The sequence below is a fragment of the Crinia signifera genome, chromosome 5 (genome assembly GCF_055691185.1).
Source record: "Crinia signifera chromosome 5, ASM5569118v1, whole genome shotgun sequence".
Classification (NCBI taxonomy): Eukaryota; Metazoa; Chordata; class Amphibia; order Anura; family Myobatrachidae; genus Crinia; species Crinia signifera.
Genome location: NC_139221.1, coordinates 80,870,811 through 80,889,846, shown reverse-complemented (window position 1 = coordinate 80,889,846; position 19,036 = coordinate 80,870,811). Strand labels below are relative to the sequence as shown.

General features: G+C 47.2%; 1 protein-coding gene across 2 annotated transcripts in view; it reads left to right on the top strand.

The window, feature by feature from the left end:
- Positions 1-17,923: 17,923 nt before the first annotated feature.
- Positions 17,924-19,036, top strand: part of MIB1 (MIB E3 ubiquitin protein ligase 1) — an 83,319-nt gene continuing 82,206 nt past the window's right edge. Inside the window, exon 1 of one of the 2 annotated variants that reach the window (XM_083187532.1) lies at positions 17,924-18,504. In XM_083187532.1, the coding sequence (XP_083043658.1) occupies positions 18,276-18,504 (229 nt within the window). In that variant the 5' untranslated portion in view covers positions 17,924-18,275. The remainder of the gene's footprint in view (positions 18,505-19,036) is intronic. The other variant, XM_083187531.1, reaches the window with a different exon arrangement.

Below are 19,036 nucleotides of genomic sequence, written 5' to 3'. Positions count from 1 at the left end.
CAGGTGTGCTACACTGTCCACTAACCTTCTCTTCTGGATCTTCACGATACCCTCCGGATCTGATTCCGGTCCTAGATTCTTCAGTCTTGTCTTCTGCAAAATCTTCAAGGTATTCTACCAATCCAGAATTCAAATCTTCAATCTTCAGGTACATTGTTTCCTTATTCTTCAAGTCCAAGCCGTCTGGTCCTCATCTTGTCTTCTAAAATTACGCAAAGACTTGCCTGCCTAAGTTACCTTGTATTACGCAAAGGACTGCCTTCTTTTGTTCTTCCTGCTAAATATATCAAAGACTGGTCTTCTATTATAATATTCTATTCAAGAAGTATTGATGCTGGTTATGTTATCCCGTTTATGAGTTCTTTCATTAAACCTGCTCGTTTTAACCCATCTCCTGCTGGTCACTCATCTCTTCCTGAAATCCGCACGACACCATCAAATCCACCCCTTGTGACATACAGACTAGATGATAAATATCGTTAACAATATCGTTGGTGCACCACGGACGGTGTAATGTTTAGCATTACTGTCTCACAGTACTGAGGTCATGCGTTCGATGCCCACCATGGCCTTAACTATGCTCTCACCGTTGTTGCGTGGGTTTTACTCCGGTTTCCTCCCACAATAAAAAAATTATACTGGTAGGTTAACTGGCTTCCAACAAATTAACCCTAGAATGTTTGTGTGTGTGAGTACATGTTGTAGGGAATATAGATTGTAAGCTCCACTGGGGCAGGGACTGATGTGAATGTTCAAATATTCTCTGTAAAGTGCTGCTATATAAGAAACTGGTAATAAATAAATACTCAATATGAACAATAACCATATTGTTAATCAAATATCGTTCTTATTGTGCAGTGTGTATGTTCAATATCGTTAACGATGCATGCTCCCGCGGTTGTTAATAATATCTACTGTCGTCTGTAAATGCAATCAATGTTGATTATATAGCATGTTCAAGCTGGGGCTGGGGGACATCACTAAATGTTATATTTAACGATATTGTTCAATGTGTATGCACTGTATTGTTCACCCGGGATTTCCACCAATATCATTGACGATATCCTTTGTTGAGGTAATTTTAAATTATATTTTTGAGGGCAGTTAAAATAGCATAACCTGTTGCAACTTATTTCCCCAAAACATTACTAAAATGGCAACATGTCAAGCTAGATGGGGCAAACAGCTGTAATATTAGATCAGTATAATATTTGATCATGTTAAAAAGGTAATAAGAGTTATATAAAAATTAAAAATAGCGGAAAGCAGTGGAAAAATAGATACAGCTATACTTATGTAGGTAGAAGTTATAACGGGCTAGAATGCTGCTATCTAGGGGGATGGACTTGAATTTATATTGCACCACAAAGTTCATTGTTATACACATAGACACATTTATATTTATTGGGTTTAGGGTATGCAGTGCACACAGGCTCTGAGTACAGTGGGACCCCAAACTGCACACATTTCACCATGATTATACTTACCTTGTGCGCGGACAAGCAGGCCCCTAGTGATATCTTCGGGGAGACAGACTTACTGAAGGAACCATTACTTTATGTACATTGTGCTACAGCGCCAGCTGGGCAGCGTAAAGCTAAAGCATCCTTCACACACCACAGGCATTAAACATAGAAACATAGAATTTGATGGCAGATAAGAACCACTTAGCCCATCTAGTCTGCCCCTTTTGATCATACATGCCAGTTGGTTATACCTTCCCACACGGCCATGGTACTTGTCTTCTTGCACAGTTGTGGGTACTTGTGTATTTTGGCGGCGCCCATCGCATCGCATACCATAAGGCATACGATGGTATGCGATGCGACGCGATATCGCGCGATATTGTACAATGCCATACAATTTAAAAATTGTATGACATTGTATATGGCATACAATGCCATACAATGCGATGCAATGCGATTAAACATTGTATAAGCACCCTAATGGGTGCTTACAATGTTAAATGCACCCCCCCGCCACCCCCCCACTATAAACGTGAACCCGAAGCGTGCCCGCGAGGGGCGGCGGTACGCATCCTCCGACCTTTTCATACCCCCACTATCCACGGTGGCGTGGAGTCGAGAATAGAAAGTGTGGCGAGCGCAGCGAGCCACCGAGCCCGAAGCGTGGCGAGCCACACTTTCTATTCTCAACTCCACACCGACGTGGATAGTGGGGGTATGAAAAGCTGCGCACGCCACGCTTTGGGTTCACGTTTATAGTGGGGGGGTGACGTGGGGGTGCATTTAACATTGTAAGCACCCATTACGGTGCTTAAAAGCACCCTTTAGGGTGCTTATACAATCTTTCATCGTATAGGGGGCAAAAATCACGTTGCATCGCATGCCATCGGGTGCATGGCATACGATGCAATGCGATTAAAACATTGCGCAATGGAAATCGGGGGCGCCGCTATAATACACAAGTACCCAGTTGTGCATTGGGGCCTTCTTCGACTCTGGTTAGAGCCTGCTTGTGCTGTTCTCTGAAGGCAGTAATACACACCGTTGTAGGAAATGTTCAGTTTCTTTGCAATTTCTCACATGAATTAGACTTTTCATATGAAAGTTCTCTTTGCTGGCCATTTTATAATCAAACCCACAAATGTGATGCTCCAAATACTCAACTAGATCAAAGGTAGGCCAGTTGTATAGCTTTCCTAACAAGCAAACCCGTTTTCAGCTGTGCTAACATAAATATACAAGGGTTTTCTAATCATCCATTAGTCTTCTAACATGATTTGCAAACACAATGTACCATTAGAACACTGGAGTGATGGTTACTGGAAATGCGCCTCTTACAACTACTGTATGTAGATATTTCTTTATAAACCAGATGTTTGCAGCTAGATTCTGATGAATTTCATGTTATCTTCATTGAAAAAAACTGTCATTTTCTTTCAAAAATAAGGAAATATCTAAGTGACCGCAAACTTTTGAACGGTAGTGTATTTATATGCTTGGGTTTTTAGCGGTATCTGAGAACAAGCTATGTATTTTCCTATTGGTTATTATTATGAACAAATATTATTTGTCCACTTCCACAACCATAACATATACTTTTATTACAGTAAAAGCTAAAAGCCCACAACATATTTGTGCCTAAGCCGGATTCTGGCCAGGGTTTATTCATTACACCACATATGCATCCCCAATCTTGTACATATAGAGTTGCGGTACATATTTGGATGCATGATAGTAGAAATGTAAGGGGCGTTCGTGGGCACTGGATAGGAGGAAACAGGTAGGCAGCTTAAAAGATGCACATAAATGTATAACCGGGAAGGTCACAGTAAGAGCATTGGCATAAATAGGCAGCGGCAACTGCAGCAAAAGACTCAGAATCAAGGTGCCCATATACGGTGAGTTTTTAGAGTGCGATGCGATGCACGCTCCCACGCACATTCAAAAAAGATGTTCTGCACATACTTTCTGAACTAGATTTGCATTGCATGCAAATCACATTCAAATTGCATGCAATGTAGTCCATAACGCATACCATTATTGTAACGTGTATGGGCACCTTCAGCCCTGTAACAAAACTAAAAACTAAAACCAGAAACCATTTATTAATCAGTTCATATTTTCACATTTTAAGCTGTTTTTGTTTAACATCATCCCACAATAATGCTTTTACAATAACCATTACCATATGTGCAGTTAGTTTATTATAGTATTGTGGTGCCACCTATCAGATAAATATAGGAACTGCACAAACAGGTTGTAACTATGCATTTCCAGTATATTTGCATATTAGTCAAAATTACAGTGTATTTTCTCTTTTGCAACTGCTATGCTATGAGCTGACACAAACCCTGAAGTTACTGGTAAGCTTGTTTAGCTTGAATGTTATAACTGTACCAGACGGTTATCATTGTGCTATTATTACAGTATATACGTGGGGCAGTGTTGACCCTTTAACTTTCTATCAGAGATGTAACTTACACTTGCTGTCTTTCTGGATGCCACGATTGTGAGGGCACAGTCTGATCAGCACAGAAACATGGTAGCAAAAGTGGGTGGTGCAATTGCATCATCTTAGCCCTACCTTCTCCCTCCACTATACATTGTACAGCAGGGGTGCAGCTATCATGACACAATTCAGTGCAAAGCAAATCATTTCAGTGGCAAACGCAGGATTTTCAGAAGGGGGTTTCCAGAGGGGCGGAGCAAAGCACGGAGATGGAAACTTAGGTGACCCAGTATATGCCGGGTCAGTTAAAGTATTATAGATAGACCAAATGTATATAAATAATAATAATAATAATATATATATATATATATATACACACACATATATATATACATGCATACATACATACATACATACATATATATACATACAGGGGCGTCAACAGCAGTGTAGACCCCTGGGCATAGCAATGTTTTGGGGCGCCTGCCGATCCTCCAGGGGTGGGGGAAGCTTTGATGTCCCACGGGTGGTAGGGAGTATTATATCAACCGCTCAGCATGTAGGGCCCGAATCAGTAATTTCCACTAATTACACCTTTACTGGACAGATGGTGGGAGATGGGGTGGGAGAAGGGGCATTGGGCTGAATGAAGGGGCCCTGATACATAACTTACGGGGTGGTAGAGGATGTTTAATATGCAGAGGAGGGGTGTATAGTGGAGTGGGCTTATTATTCATAATTTTCTGGTGGGAGGACAGCTTGCTTGACTGCAGATATCTCCAGTTCAAAGAGATAGATTTCTAAGATTTTAATGGAATTAAAAACTAGAGAATCCCACTTACCAAATGGTATTGGGGACTAGGGGATCAGAGTTCAGGAGGCAGAGCAATCCGCCAACAAGTATCTAAAACTACATACCAGGTGTGTGGAGCTGGAGCAGTAACCAGCTGCTGGAAGGCTGATATCTCTGGTTCTGGGCACAGTAGAGACAAGCTTCTAGTGTTCTTCATAGGGGGAGAGTCCCAGCTTTTGGAATATACCCTCAGAAAAACTCTAAGACAGAACCTGAAATATCTCACTGGGAATAGCAATTAACAGGCTTGGATGGGGACCACTGCTTTGAAGTCAGATATCTCCGGTTCCCAAGGGCCGATTTTTTAAATTCTTGTACCCTTGGAAAGAGGGGACCCTCAGCTTTCAGCCTAGGGCCCTTAGACTCCTGGGGGGGTTCTGGGTACTCAGAATCCCCCCCTGCGTGCGCTACTGCATTTGCCAACAAGATTGCCCACTGTATTTGCAAACTTCTGGTGGGCATTTCTGAATATTATTGGGGGTGCTGTATAAAGAAGCAGTGCTGACACAGGTAACATAGTAATTTAGGTTGAAAAAAAAGACGTTAGTCCATCGAGTTCAACCTATCTAATTTTATATCACACTAGTAAATAACTATAATATTCCCTTTCTGTCCATAAATGCAGCCAGTGTTTTTGTTTTTTAAACTCATTTATTGTGTTTGCTGTTACAACATTTTCTGGCAAAGCATTCCAGAACTTAACTGCTCTCACGGTTAAGAATCCTCTTCTTAATTCTGTATGAAATGTTGTCTCTTTAATTCTTAGTGCATGCCCACACGTCCTAAGTTCAGCCCTGTTACTGAATAAGTCATCTCCAAGCTCCTTATGATTTCCCATCCTGTACCTGAACATACTAATCATATCACCTCTCAGTCTATGTTTTTCAAGTGAATACATATTCAGCCTGGATAGCCTGTCTTTATAGTATATGGACTCAAGAACCCTTATTAATTTAGTTGCCCTTCTCTGAACCAATTCAAGTTCATTTATATCTTTTTTAAGGTAAGGTGCCCAAAACTGGACACAGTACTCTAATGCTGCTTTCACACCGCAAAACCTGCTTTAGACCAGGTATTTAAAACGTTTTTAAAAACGGGTCAGAGGAAGTTTACCCCCTTTCACACCGCATCTAAATACCTGGTCTAAAGCAGGTTTGCGGTGTGAAAGCGATAGTGAAAACGGCTCACATTGCTCCCCTGTGCACTGTGGCCGGTCCAGGCTGGGGGGGGGGGGGGGGGGGGGAGAGGCTGCCCGCTGAGCTGATATTGGGGGGGCAATGAATCAATTTTTACAGAGGAGCCCCAGGGTCCCCACCAAGACTTTGTAGCCGCGGAGGGGGCAGACCTGTGCCGCCCTGTGCACCCCTGTTATCATGATCCCAGCAGTAGCCAGTCACCTATGAGCCCCGGGAGCAGCCCTGGTGCGCTGCCTGCTGTAATAGCAGCATCCCAGCCGAACACATGCCCGGAGCCGCGGCCGCCGTTACCATGCTGCTGATACAAGTCCTGATGTCCCCATCATTCAGGGGTTAGTAGTGCAGGTAGTGGCACTGACCGCTGGCAGCGAAGACTGAGGAGGGCGCCCGGTGGCGGCAGCAGCGGGGACTCGCTCGGGAGGCATCACAGCAGGACACGACGTGTCGCCGCTGGCAGCGGGGACTCGGCTTGGGAGGCATCACAGCATCGGCTGCGCTGTAAGCATCCACTTCACTGACAGCAGGGTGGTGTATCAGGGGGGGGGGCGCGTCCCTACAGTGTATGTTATATCAGTGGCGGGGTCCCTGCAGCGTATGGGAACTAGTAGCTGCAGGGACCCCGCCACTGATATAACATACACTGTAGGGACCCCCTGCCCCCAGCGCGATTATTCCCCTCCGTGCGCTGCCCAGGGGGGTGGGGGGGGAGGAATCCCGTTTCAGATCCGTTTTGTCACCAAAAAAAATGGGTCTGAAACGGGTAGGACCATGCTTTTTTACCGTTTCCAAAAACCATTTTTTTGGAAACGGTAAAATCACTTTGCACCTTTCAGACCGCACAGATTACCGTTTCAAAACGGTTAAAAATCGGCAAAATACCGTTTTTTTGTGCGGTCTGAAAGGGGTATAAATGAGGCCTTACCAATGATTTGTAAATAGGTACTATCACGTTGGCGTCTCTTGATTCCATTCCCCCTATTAATGCAGGCCAAGGTCCTGTTTGCCTTTGCCGCCGCACTTGAGCAGTGTGCACTATTACTCATTCTATCATTTACGAAAATGCCTAAATCCCTTTCCACTGCGGAGCTCCCAATACTAACCTCATTTAACTGGTAACTAGCGTGAGTATTTTTGCTCCCGAAATGAATTACTTTTCATTTACCTACAATAAATTGCCATACCTCCCAACTTTTGATCTGATGGAGGCGGGACGGTGCTGCTGCGCGCAGCAGGTGCGACGAAAATTTCGGGGGCGTAGCCTAATTCCACTATGGGGGCATGACCCAGAGGAAGGCAAGATAGGGTTTTTGGTAGGTTCAATCGCACAAGATTATAGTATTAGAGATATGTAATGATCTTAGCATAGGCCCTCTGCAAGTATTAGTGTTTGTTTATGTAACACTTGGGGGTGCAGGGGTGTGCCACCACAGACAATTTTTAGGCAGAGTATATCAGAAGACAGGGTAGGGATTGTCAAGGGTGTGGTGCACCAAAAGAGTGCACCACACCCTTGACAATCCCTACCCTGTCTTCTGATATAGCATGACCCAGAGGCTCTGTGAGCCTCTAGCCATGCCCCCAGCCCCCTGCATGCGCACAGCGTTCATTCCCCGCTGCTTAGCAGCCGACAGGGGGGACTCCCAACAGCCCCCCTCACCGCGGGACACTGCCGGCCGCGGGAGGGACAGCGGGACAGGCCCTGATAATCGGTAAATCAGTATTCAGACAGCAAAACTGCACTTGCCATAGAGCTGTTGCAGTCTTTGATGTTGCGACCGATGGTGCAACCATGGTACATCTAGTATGTACTGGAGAGATGGGGAATCTTCAGCCCTCCAGTTGTTGTTGAACTATGCATCCCAGCATGCCTTACAACAGTATTAGCATGGCCAAATAGAAAAATTGTAGTAGGGCAGTATGGGATGTGTAGTTCAACAATAGGAGGGACAAAGGTTCCCCACCCTGTACTGCAACAGAATAGCATCACTGCTGAGAATTGGTCAAAGCATTTGCATAAAGATGTATGAGAGGTCATATCAGCAGTAGCTAAAATCAGAAGTAATGGAAAAATGTTACAGCCATCAGTATCCTAGATCGGGTATGGGTCATTGAGTCGACCAAATTTAAGTCGACATACATTGGATCGACCACTGAAGGTTGACAGTGCTTAAGTCGACAACTGAAATAGGTCGATATGGCTAAGTCAAGGGCGGATTGGGTTAGAGAACCAGCCCGGGAAATGTCTGGAACCAAACTTAATGGTGGGCAGGGTCTGTTGAGAGGTGGGGTCTGTTGACAGGGAATGATGCTCTCTTCTCAAAAGAAAGAGCTTCATCAATTTTTCAGCTTTATCATTATATAGCTTTATAATTTAGCTTTATAATTTTTTTAGGTAATGAAAGGTGCAAGGTTGGTGAGGGGGACGGAGAGGTACAGGGGGAAAGGGGAATGGAGAGGTGCAGGTGGGATGGAGAGGTGCAAGGGTGACTGGGGACAGAGAGGTGCAGGAGGTACAGAGATATGAAGGAGTGATGGAGGGACAGAGACGTGCAAGGGTGACTGGAGGACGGAAAGGTGCAGGAATAGTGGGGGGGGGGGGGGGGGGTGGAGAGGTGATGGGGCGATGGAGAGTTGCTCACTTCGTGCCATAGCGTCCAGCCTTGCACACCGTAGTCAAATGAATTCTGTATTGTGTTGAAAAATGTCTCTAGGGTCCATATAAACATTTTGGTACTTATGTATTATCTGGGCTCCCATGTTAAATGCACCCCATTTTTTCATACCCCTACTATCCAACTACGCATGGAGTTGATTTTATATAGTGTGGCGAGCGCAGCGAGCCACCGTGCCCGAAGCGTGGCGAGCGCAGCGACGCGGTCTCATAAGAAAAACGGGAGCCCAGATATTACATAAGTACCAACATTTTTTAATACAATACAGCAGTGGTTCTAAAACTGTGCGCCTAGGCTTCCTGGGGTGCAGAACTGCGCAAATGGGCACGCCATGCGGCTTTCGTTGAAGGAGTCAATGTGGCGCTGCCATGTGAAGGTGTGTCAGCTGAAGTTGAGCCTGAGAGTGGCACACTGGTTTCCAGGCTGCCGCTTGTCGTTTCTCACCATGCTGCGATTTATTTATTCGTGGTCCCAAAAGATGACGTCTATTGAATACTGCAGTCAGCAGCTGGATATATCCAAGAAGACAGCTGTGCTGTATAATCACTGGATGCGTGAGGCATGTGCCCTGGACACGATGGCACAGCCCCAGCGGAGGATTGGTGGCCCTGGGCACATCGTAGAAGTGGATGAGACACTTTTTGTTAAAAGGAAGAACAATGCTGGCCGCATTCTTCCACAGCCGTGGATATTCTGAGGGATCTGCCAGGAGACAGGCCAGTGCTTTCTACAAATGGTGCCCAGGTGTGATGCCACAACGTTAATGGACTCCATCCAGCAGAATATTGAGCCTGGCACGACAATATATACAGACTGCTGGAGGGCATATTCTACCACTGAACTTGAACTTGCTGGATACCGTCATTTCACGGTTAACCACCGGTTCAATTTTATTGATCCGACAACAGGGGTCCACTCCCAAAATGTGGAACGACTTTGGGGCACATGCAAGTGGCGGAATAAGCATCAAAGAGGCACTGCGCGGCATGAGCTCCAGTCATACTTAACGGAGTTCATGTGGCGCAAAACTTTGGGAGCTGAGGACCAATGTTCCCTCTAATTTTACGAAGGCTTTGTGCAGAAAAAGATATTGGCTGTGCAACTTTGGAAGGAAATGTACATTTTTGTGCGTCACATAACGTATACAGGCCTAGGTTTCGAGTTCTGTTGAGTTAATAAAGCAATTTGAATGTTTACAGACTTCACACACCACACATATAGACCATAGCAGTGATTTTCAACCTTATTAAACTCGTGGCACACTAAAACAAGATTTTAACCTTTGTGCGCTCAGTTGTAATGTCTGTGCGCGGGCTCGGCGAGTTGTGTGCGCGCGCACACGTGCACAGCTTGGAGGGAACACTGCTGAGGACCCTTTCCTCCGTATCATTGAGGCCCTGAAGCTCCTCCCAAAGGACGAATAATCATGTTGTCATTTCTTCTTCTTGTTTTCTTAAATAATTTCTGTTACTGATTTTAAACTTGTTATATTTTAATTGTTCTTAATTATTTATGCTCATTAATCAAATTATTTCAGCAAATTCGTTAATAGTTAACACATGTCGTCATTACTGTGTCAGCTGTATGAATTTGCATGTGTGAACGTGTTCCTTAAACACCAGCACTATCCACGCCCCCCTGAAGCGTGGCAAGAGGCGGCGGAATGCGTTCTCCGACCTTTTCATATCCCCACTATCCACGTTGGCGTGGAGTTGATTTTATATAGTGTGGTGAGCGCAGTGAGCCACCGAGCCCGAAGCGTGGCGAGCACAGCGAGCCCCGCAAGGGAACGCAGAATACATGTAAATCCGCCACGCTTCGGGATGGCATGGATACTGGGGGTGACGCAGAACAATTCCATAGGTGCTTACAATTGTAAGCACCCATCACATGTAATACTATACACAAATCACATCTCATGGCATGGGTGCTTGTACAATCAAATATATTGCATCGCATCACATTGCATTTGGTGCCATGAGATCCCATGCGATATTTAACTGTATAAGCACTCCTGTGCACTTAATATGGACATCGCATCGCACTATACACGCTACGCGATGCGATTTTCCAACGCAGAATAGCACAATAAGCTATTTGCTTAGTGGGCGCCCTGCTAGGAAACAAGTACCGAAGACCCATTGCCATAGAGAAAAACCATGTTGTGTCACGGTTCTGTCTTCAGCGTCATCAGCATCATCAGTGCTTTGTTGTGCTTTTGCCTGACCAGCAATCCATTGGGAACTTCCCATGCTGCCCTCAGACATCAGCAATCATCTGCCCTGCGCTGACACAGGTGGAGGAAGCAGTGGCATTAATCCTACAGGTGCATACCTCCCAACTTTGAAAGTCCCTGAAGAGGGACACAAGTGTGCACCTGAAAATTAGGGGGCGTGGCTACCCAGAAAGGGGCATGGCCTATAAGTGCATCTTCCCGTGAGGCCACACCCCCATTTTGACGCTGTGGATGCATGGCGCACAGCGTTTATTCATCGCTGCTAAGCAGCTGACAGGGGGGACTCCCGACAGCCACCCCCCCGTCGCGGGACACTGCCGCCCGCGGGAGGGACGCAGGAACGTCCCTGAAAACCGGGACGTTCCCGCGGTAATCAGGACTGTTGAAAGGTATGCAGGTGTTAGTGGGAACCCTGGAGACAATACCCAACCAGCGTCCAGACAGGGCCGGCGCTACCCGCTCAGCAGAGCCTGCAAAGCAGGGAGGCGCCGTGCTGTATAGGCGCTCCCTGCTCTGCCACTGTGTGCAGGGAGGGATGTGCGGTGCACCTGTCACATCACAGTGTGTGACAGGCAGCACGCAGCAGCGCCGGCCAGGATTAAAGCAGCAGCAGCAGAAGCACGGACTCAGGAGCCGGGGCTTCCATAGGAGGCCAGCAGCGGGGGAAGTCCCTTTCCTTTACACGCTGCAGTGCTGAGCCCCGCCCCCTCCCTCCAGTGACGGTAGTAGAGGCCTCCGGCGCTAACACTGATTCTGCATTCCCAGAGCTGCTTCCTCCTCTTACCCTGGACCCGGCAAACACCTGCTGCTGGTCTCCGCAGTGCTTCTCCTGCTGCTGGCAGGCCCCCCACCCAGCACCAGTGGTATGTTGATATTGTTAATAATACCGTGGGGATATATGTATGGATGTCATTTTGGGGACGTATGTTTCTATGAGGGAGGCAGTGTATGGATGTATGTATTGTATGTATGAGGGACGCAGTGTGTGTATGTATGTATGTATGTACTGTATGTATAGTGGAGGCAGTGTATGTATGTATGAAGTAGTTCATCTATGCCCGCCCCCCAGTCCTTCATTCCATCCCAGTGCCTACCCCTACTCCCTGCCAAGCATCTGTCCCCGCTCTACCTGCCTAGTATCTGACCCCTTCGCCCTGTCAAGTATCTTCCGTTGACTAGCAATAATCTGCCTCCCCACTATCAATGCCCAGCATCTGTCCTCCCTTCTCCATGCCAACCGTCCATCCCCCTTCTGTCTGCCCACCATCCATCCCCACTCTCTCCCTGCCCAGCATCTGTCCTCCCCTCTCCCTGCCCACTATCTGTTCCCCCTGCCAACTATCCATCCCCCTCTCCCTGTCAACCATCTGTCCCCCCACTCCCTGCCCACCATTCATCCCCCCTCCCTCTTCCCAGCACCTGTCCTCCTCTCTCTGCCCAACCTCTGTCCCTCCCATCCCCAGCATCTGTCCACCCTCTCTCTGCCACCATCTGTCCCCCTCTCTCTGCCCATCCTCTTCCCCTCTCTATGCCCAGCATCTCTCTCCCTCTCTGCCCATCACCTGACCCCTCTTCCTGCCCAACATCTGTACCACCCTCTGCCCCATGCTCACTTCCCAGGATCTATCTCCCCTCTCCCCACATCTGTTCCCCTCTTTCTGCCCAGCAAATACCCATCTGCCCCCACAGTGTCTGTTCCCCCCTTTCCCTGCCCATCATTTGCCCTATTCAATTGTTTTAAATATGGGAGGGAGGGCGCAAATATAGAGTTTGGCAGGAGGGCACTGGACACCCTAGAACCGGCCCTGCGTCCAGACACGGAAGGGCACGATTCCTGGCCGCATACTACTCCTCTGCTACTCCCTAATATAAGGACTTGCATAAGTATACGCATACCGCTCACTTTCACTCCACTTGTAAGTACTATACCCTGAACAGAAGTGGGGTTGGAGATCCGCACAGACTAAGAATCTGTATATTTATTTATTGAAAACCAACTTGAAAAACTACACTTATTGATAAATTCTGGTAGTTGAGGGGGTTGGTGGTGCGCCCAGCGTTTAAATATCAATGATTAGACACTGGGTTTTTATTTGTCAGAAAAGAGAAATCTGGCAAAAAAAGAAAGAAAAACGCTTTGTGGGCGCACTCTTTTGAAATGATTTAATTAAATAATTAATACATAACTTTTATTTTAGACTTATTTTAAAATAGGGTGGCCCAGGGGGTTAAATAGAATTGAGAAAGTTAAGATGTAGTGTGATCCTTGTACTCGTGTAGTTCAAGGAAAATTCGTAGATTAATCACACCTTTAATATATCATTGAAGCACTGTTTTTATCAAGGTACAATTACCAATGATAGTAGGCAGTGAAATGATTAGGTTCTCCTCTCATATGCTATAATTGGTGCTTAATAGCGGTAATGTACCTAAATGGTAATATGGGGGGAGAGAAAGTTACACAGCCTCAGAAATGGTAAATAAATTGTATATATTTTTTTAATAATAATAATAAAGAACACTTACTCCGGCAGTCATGGTTGCAGGTATTTTATTTGATATCAGATACGGCGGCCCTTACCCCTAATCGTGATGTTGCCACACCGGGGCTTCCCCGGGAGTCTCCCACCTGGGTACTGACCTGGCCCTCCACTGCTTGGCTTCCAAGTTCGGAGGGGGTTTGGGCAGACCAGTGGGGTATGGTGGCAAATCTTAGGGTGCGGTATCCAATCAAATGTAGCCTGTGGGGCTGCAAGAGGGGATCACTTCACCGTGCGCAACAGATAATTGGCAAATTGTGTAAATGAGGGATTTTAAAGATCCCTTGGAAGTGGGTTTGTTTAGGCCAGCTGGAATGCTACAATTATCCTAGGTATATTATTTGGGTGGAGAAGGAAAAAGAGGGGAAGGGGGCACAAAAAAATCGATGGTCAGAAAAGACCTTGATATTGAGTAGTCTGTCTGCTGGTAGCAGATATTTAAAGTTTTCTTTGATGCAGGGTTTAGTACATTCCTATGCGCTAATTGCACCAATGAAAAGGATTTATCCTTGAATGAAAAAAAAAAAAAAAAAAAAAAACCAATGTAGTAGCTGCATCAATATTACACACCATACAATTTTCATAGCAATGATTGCACTGTTTGAGATAATTGCATAATAAAGTTTTCTATGCGGTAATTGCACCAATGAAAAAAGTTATCCTTGAATAAGGAAAATCCCATGTGGTAGCTGCATCAATGCTACACACCATACAATTTCTGTAGCAATAATTGCACCGTTTAGGATAATTGCATAATATAGATGACCAATTGAGCAATAAGGTTTCCAAAGGTGATCAAATACTTAGTTGCGGTATTTATAGCATCTAGCAGTGATGGCATTTTTTGGGATAAATAAACAGTACAAGTGGATAATTGAACAGTGGGTTTGCCTCAAGATAAAGGCAATCAAATACTTAGTTGCGGTATTGTGAAGTAAAATTCTAGGTAAATTGTAGCATTTAGAGTGACAGACATTGGTATGTAGTCTGAGGGTTAATTGACGAGTGAGACGCGCACCCCGCTGCTGTGAGCGGTGGGGGAGCGTCTCTCTAACCTGTAGCCGCTGCCTGTGTTAGCGGCTGGTGTCGGCGGGGTTGATGTCCCGTGCTGGTAGTCGCGTGCTGAAGTGCGAGCCGCTGACCGCTGGATGACTGAGCGGGAGACGAGATGCTGATGCCGTCGGAGTGGTTTGGCTGCGCCGGACCTCGCTGGTGAGGGGGCGACAGCGCGTGGGAGCCGGAGGCTACCGCTGATGTCCTTGCGTGATGGCCGGAGGAGTGGGGAGGCTGGAACTGACAGTTGGACACGTGTTTCGCCTAACGGGCTTCTTCCTGCAGTGCCATGCAGGAAGAAGCCCGTTAGGCGAAACACGTGTCCAACTGTCAGTTCCAGCCTCCCCACTCCTCCGGCCATCACGCAAGGACATCAGCGGTAGCCTCCGGCTCCCACGCGCTGTCGCCCCCTCACCAGCGAGGTCCGGCGCAGCCAAACCACTCCGACGGCATCAGCATCTCGTCTCCCGCTCAGTCATCCAGCGGTCAGCGGCTCACACTTCAGCACGCGACTACCAGCACGGGACATCAACCCCGCCGACACCAGCCGCTAACACAGGCAGCGGCTACAGGTTAGAGAGACGCTCCCCCACCGCTCACAGCAGCGGGGTGCGCGTCTCACTCGTCAATTAACCCTCAGACTACATACCAATGTCTGTCACTCTAAATGCTACAATTTACCTAGAATTTTACTTCACAATACCGCAACTAAGTATTTGATTGCCTTTATCTTGAGGCAAACCCACTGTTCAATTATCCACTTGTACTGTTTATTTATCCCAAAAAATGCCATCACTGCTAGATGCTATAAATACCGCAACTAAGTATTTGATCACCTTTGGAAACCTTATTGCTCAATTGGTCATCTATATTATGCAATTATCCTAAACGGTGCAATTATTGCTACAGAAATTGTATGGTGTGTAGCATTGATGCAGCTACCACATGGGATTTTCCTTATTCAAGGATAACTTTTTTCATTGGTGCAATTACCGCATAGAAAACTTTATTATGCAATTATCTCAAACAGTGCAATCATTGCTATGAAAATTGTATGGTGTGTAATATTGATGCAGCTACTACATTGGTTTTTTTTTTTTTTTTTTTCATTCAAGGATAAATCCTTTTCATTGGTGCAATTAGCGCATAGGAATGTACTAAACCCTGCATCAAAGAAAACTTTAAATATCTGCTACCAGCAGACAGACTACTCAATATCAAGGTCTTTTCTGACCATCGATTTTTTTGTGCCCCCTTCCCCTCTTTTTCCTTCTCCACCCAAATAATATACCTAGGATAATTGTAGCATTCCAGCTGGCCTAAACAAACCCACTTCCAAGGGATCTTTAAAATCCCTCATTTACACAATTTGCCAATTATCTGTTGCGCACGGTGAAGTGATCCCCTCTTGCAGCCCCACAGGCTACATTTGATTGGATACCGCACCCTAAGATTTGCCACCATACCCCACTGGTCTGCCCAAACCCCCTCCGAACTTGGAAGCCAAGCAGTGGAGGGCCAGGTCAGTACCCAGGTGGGAGACTCCCGGGGAAGCCCCGGTGTGGCAACATCACGATTAGGGGTAAGGGCCGCCGTATCTGATATCAAATAAAATACCTGCAACCATGACTGCCGGAGTGAGTGTTCTTTATTATTATTATTAAAAAAATATATACAATTTATTTACCATTTCTGAGGCTGTGTAACTTTCTCTCCCCCCATATTACCATTTAGGTACATTACCGCTATTAAGCACCAATTATAGCATATGAGAGGAGAACCTAATCATTTCACTGCCTACTATCATTGGTAATTGTACCTTGATAAAAACAGTGCTTCAATGATATATTAAAGGTGTGATTAATCTACGAATTTTCCTTGAACTACACGAGTACAAGGATCACACTACATCTTAACTTTCTCAATTCTATTTAACCCCCTGTGCCACCCTATTTTAAAATAAGTCTAAAATAAAAGTTATGTATTAATTATTTAATTAAATCATTTCAAAAGAGTGCGCCCACAAAGCGTTTTTCTTTCTTTTTTTGCCAGATTTCTCTTTTCTGACAAATAAAAACCCAGTGTCTAAGTACTATACCCTCCAACATTCCATTCAGTACACAATGCTCTGTTCCTGGACGTCCCTGGTAATGTATGATTGCCATCACCTGTGTGGAACTAGGTAGGTAATTGAAGAGGAGGTGATGACAATCATACATTACCAGGGATGTCCAGGAACAGAGCATTGTGTACCGAATGGAATGGGTCATGTTGAAGGGTATGAAGTACTGTCTTTATTTTAAATTGAGCGGAGGGGGTAATCATCAATGAAAAACCTAAGCAAGGGGTACGGGAAAGAAAAAAGGTTGGGAACCACTGCTCTAGGGTGCCATGATTCAAATGAGTTTGGGAACCACTGGCATATGGGCTACTGATTGCACCGTTAGCCGACAGATGTCGCAGCAGCATTGTTGTCAGGAGACATCGCATGTGCAGGGGTATGGGTGAAAACCGGACCAGGACAAAACCACCGGACCGGACATCAAACTCTGCATTTTGTAGCTTGTAGCCTCCGGTCCGTGGGGGTGTCCTGTCCGGGGGGGGGGGGGGGGGGCTGCCTGTCACCAGGTAGAGGAGGAGGGGTAGAATCAGTGGCGTAACTAAGTTGTGGGCGCCCCCCCGCCAAGCACCCCCCCCCCTGCAGCCTTACCTATCGCGCTGGTCCCGGCGGTTCCGTTCGTCTTCTGCTGAGGACCACCACAAAATGGCCGCCCCATACAGCAGACAGTTTCAGAGAACTGTGTGCTATATGGGGGCGGCCATTTTGTGGTGGTCCTCAGCAGAAGAACGGAGCTGCAGGGACCAGCAAGATAGGTAAGTCTGCGGGGGATTGGGGGGGGGGGGGTGTGTAACTATAGCACCGCAGCCCCCGGCGCCCCCACATGCACAGCGCCCCCCCCCCCCCCGCGGTGGCTGCGGTGCTATAGTTACGCCGCTGGGTAGAATAAAGCCTCCCTGTATGGTCCGTGCATGTAGCAAAAACCGGACAGTCCGGACCACCCGGGGAGGCTGTAATCTCCCCTCCCCCATGTCCCTGGTGATAGCTATCACAGGGACCCCCCGGACAAGACACCCCCGGGACAGGACGTCCCCCGGACCGGACCCTACAAGCTCCGGACTGCAGATTTTGATGTCCTGTCCGGCGGTCCGGGTCCGGTTTTTACATAGTTCCCTTGTGCAGGCGTATGCTTCTTCTACATCTGACCATGACCAGTATACTCGCATCCTGTAAACCGATAAAAGTAGTGCGCTATACATCTACAGGTTGCTAACGCCCAATAATACGGCGGCGCTACAGAGTCGGATTGTCTTCCCCTCAGCTCAGGTCCCGCACGCTCCAGCTGACACAAATAGACATTGGCGCGCGCTCCCGACACCTCCTGAGATGGATCATGCCGGCGCCACTAGCCTCAGAAGCAAGGTCCAGCTACAGCACCGTGACCCAGGCACATGTTCCCAGTGCAAGAGAATAACATTAGATGCGCGCTCACGTGATTCGCCACTAACCCGGAGCGCGCTCCCGCTCCAGGCTCCTGAGCCCTGGAGCGCGCTCTCGCTACGCGCAGCCGCAGTAGCAGCGGTCCTCTGCTGAAGCGGCGGCCCTGTGTCCCACTCCACTGTATCCTGATCCGCCGCCGCCCTGACCGTCCGCCCCTCTCCTATCCCGGCATCCGCTTGCTGTGTGCTGGGCCAGAGCCAGGAAGGAAAGTGCGGCAGCCGGTCCCGCGGACCCTGAATCCCTCCCGGGGGATGAGCGGCTCCCGCAATAACCGGGTCATGGTGGAAGGAGTGGGGGCCCGGGTGTCCCGGGGGCCGGACTGGAAGTGGGGGAAGCAGGACGGCGGGGAGGGCCATGTTGGCACCGTGCGAAGCTTCGAGAGCCCCGAGGAAGTGGTGGTGGTCTGGGACAACGGCACGGCCGCCAATTATCGCTGCTCCGGGGCCTACGACCTGCGGGTGCTGGACAGTGCGTCCACCGGTAAGAGCATCACAGAACGGCGTATGCATGCTGGGCCCCTCACATACAAGCAACGGCCAGTGTGCCTGCTAGGAGAGTAGGGTCCCATACATACATGCAACTAATTTTACAGACACAGGAGCCTTCTGGGGGAGAGCAGTGTCCCATACATGCATGTACTGTAATTGCACTTCCAGAGACAAGCAACAGCCAGTATACAGAGCAGGATCACAGACATAGATACTGCACTGTGTGCACTTAAAGACAGACAGGAGTTTGTTTACAGTATAAGTGCATGTGTATATGTTCCTATGTGTGCATTTATCTGTATGATACTAGTGCAGCAATAAAGAATCAGGAGACATATGATGATTTATTCCAATGTGCATCTACAATGTCAGTACTACTAGTCCTTATTGTCCTCCTATAAGGAGCTGCAGCTACCTATACACCAGGTGACTGTACATACCAATGGTTATTCAACATCAACAGTGGTGTGGTGCAGGAAGGACGCTGCTGCATTGTGTATGTTTATCTACTGTATGAGATGTGC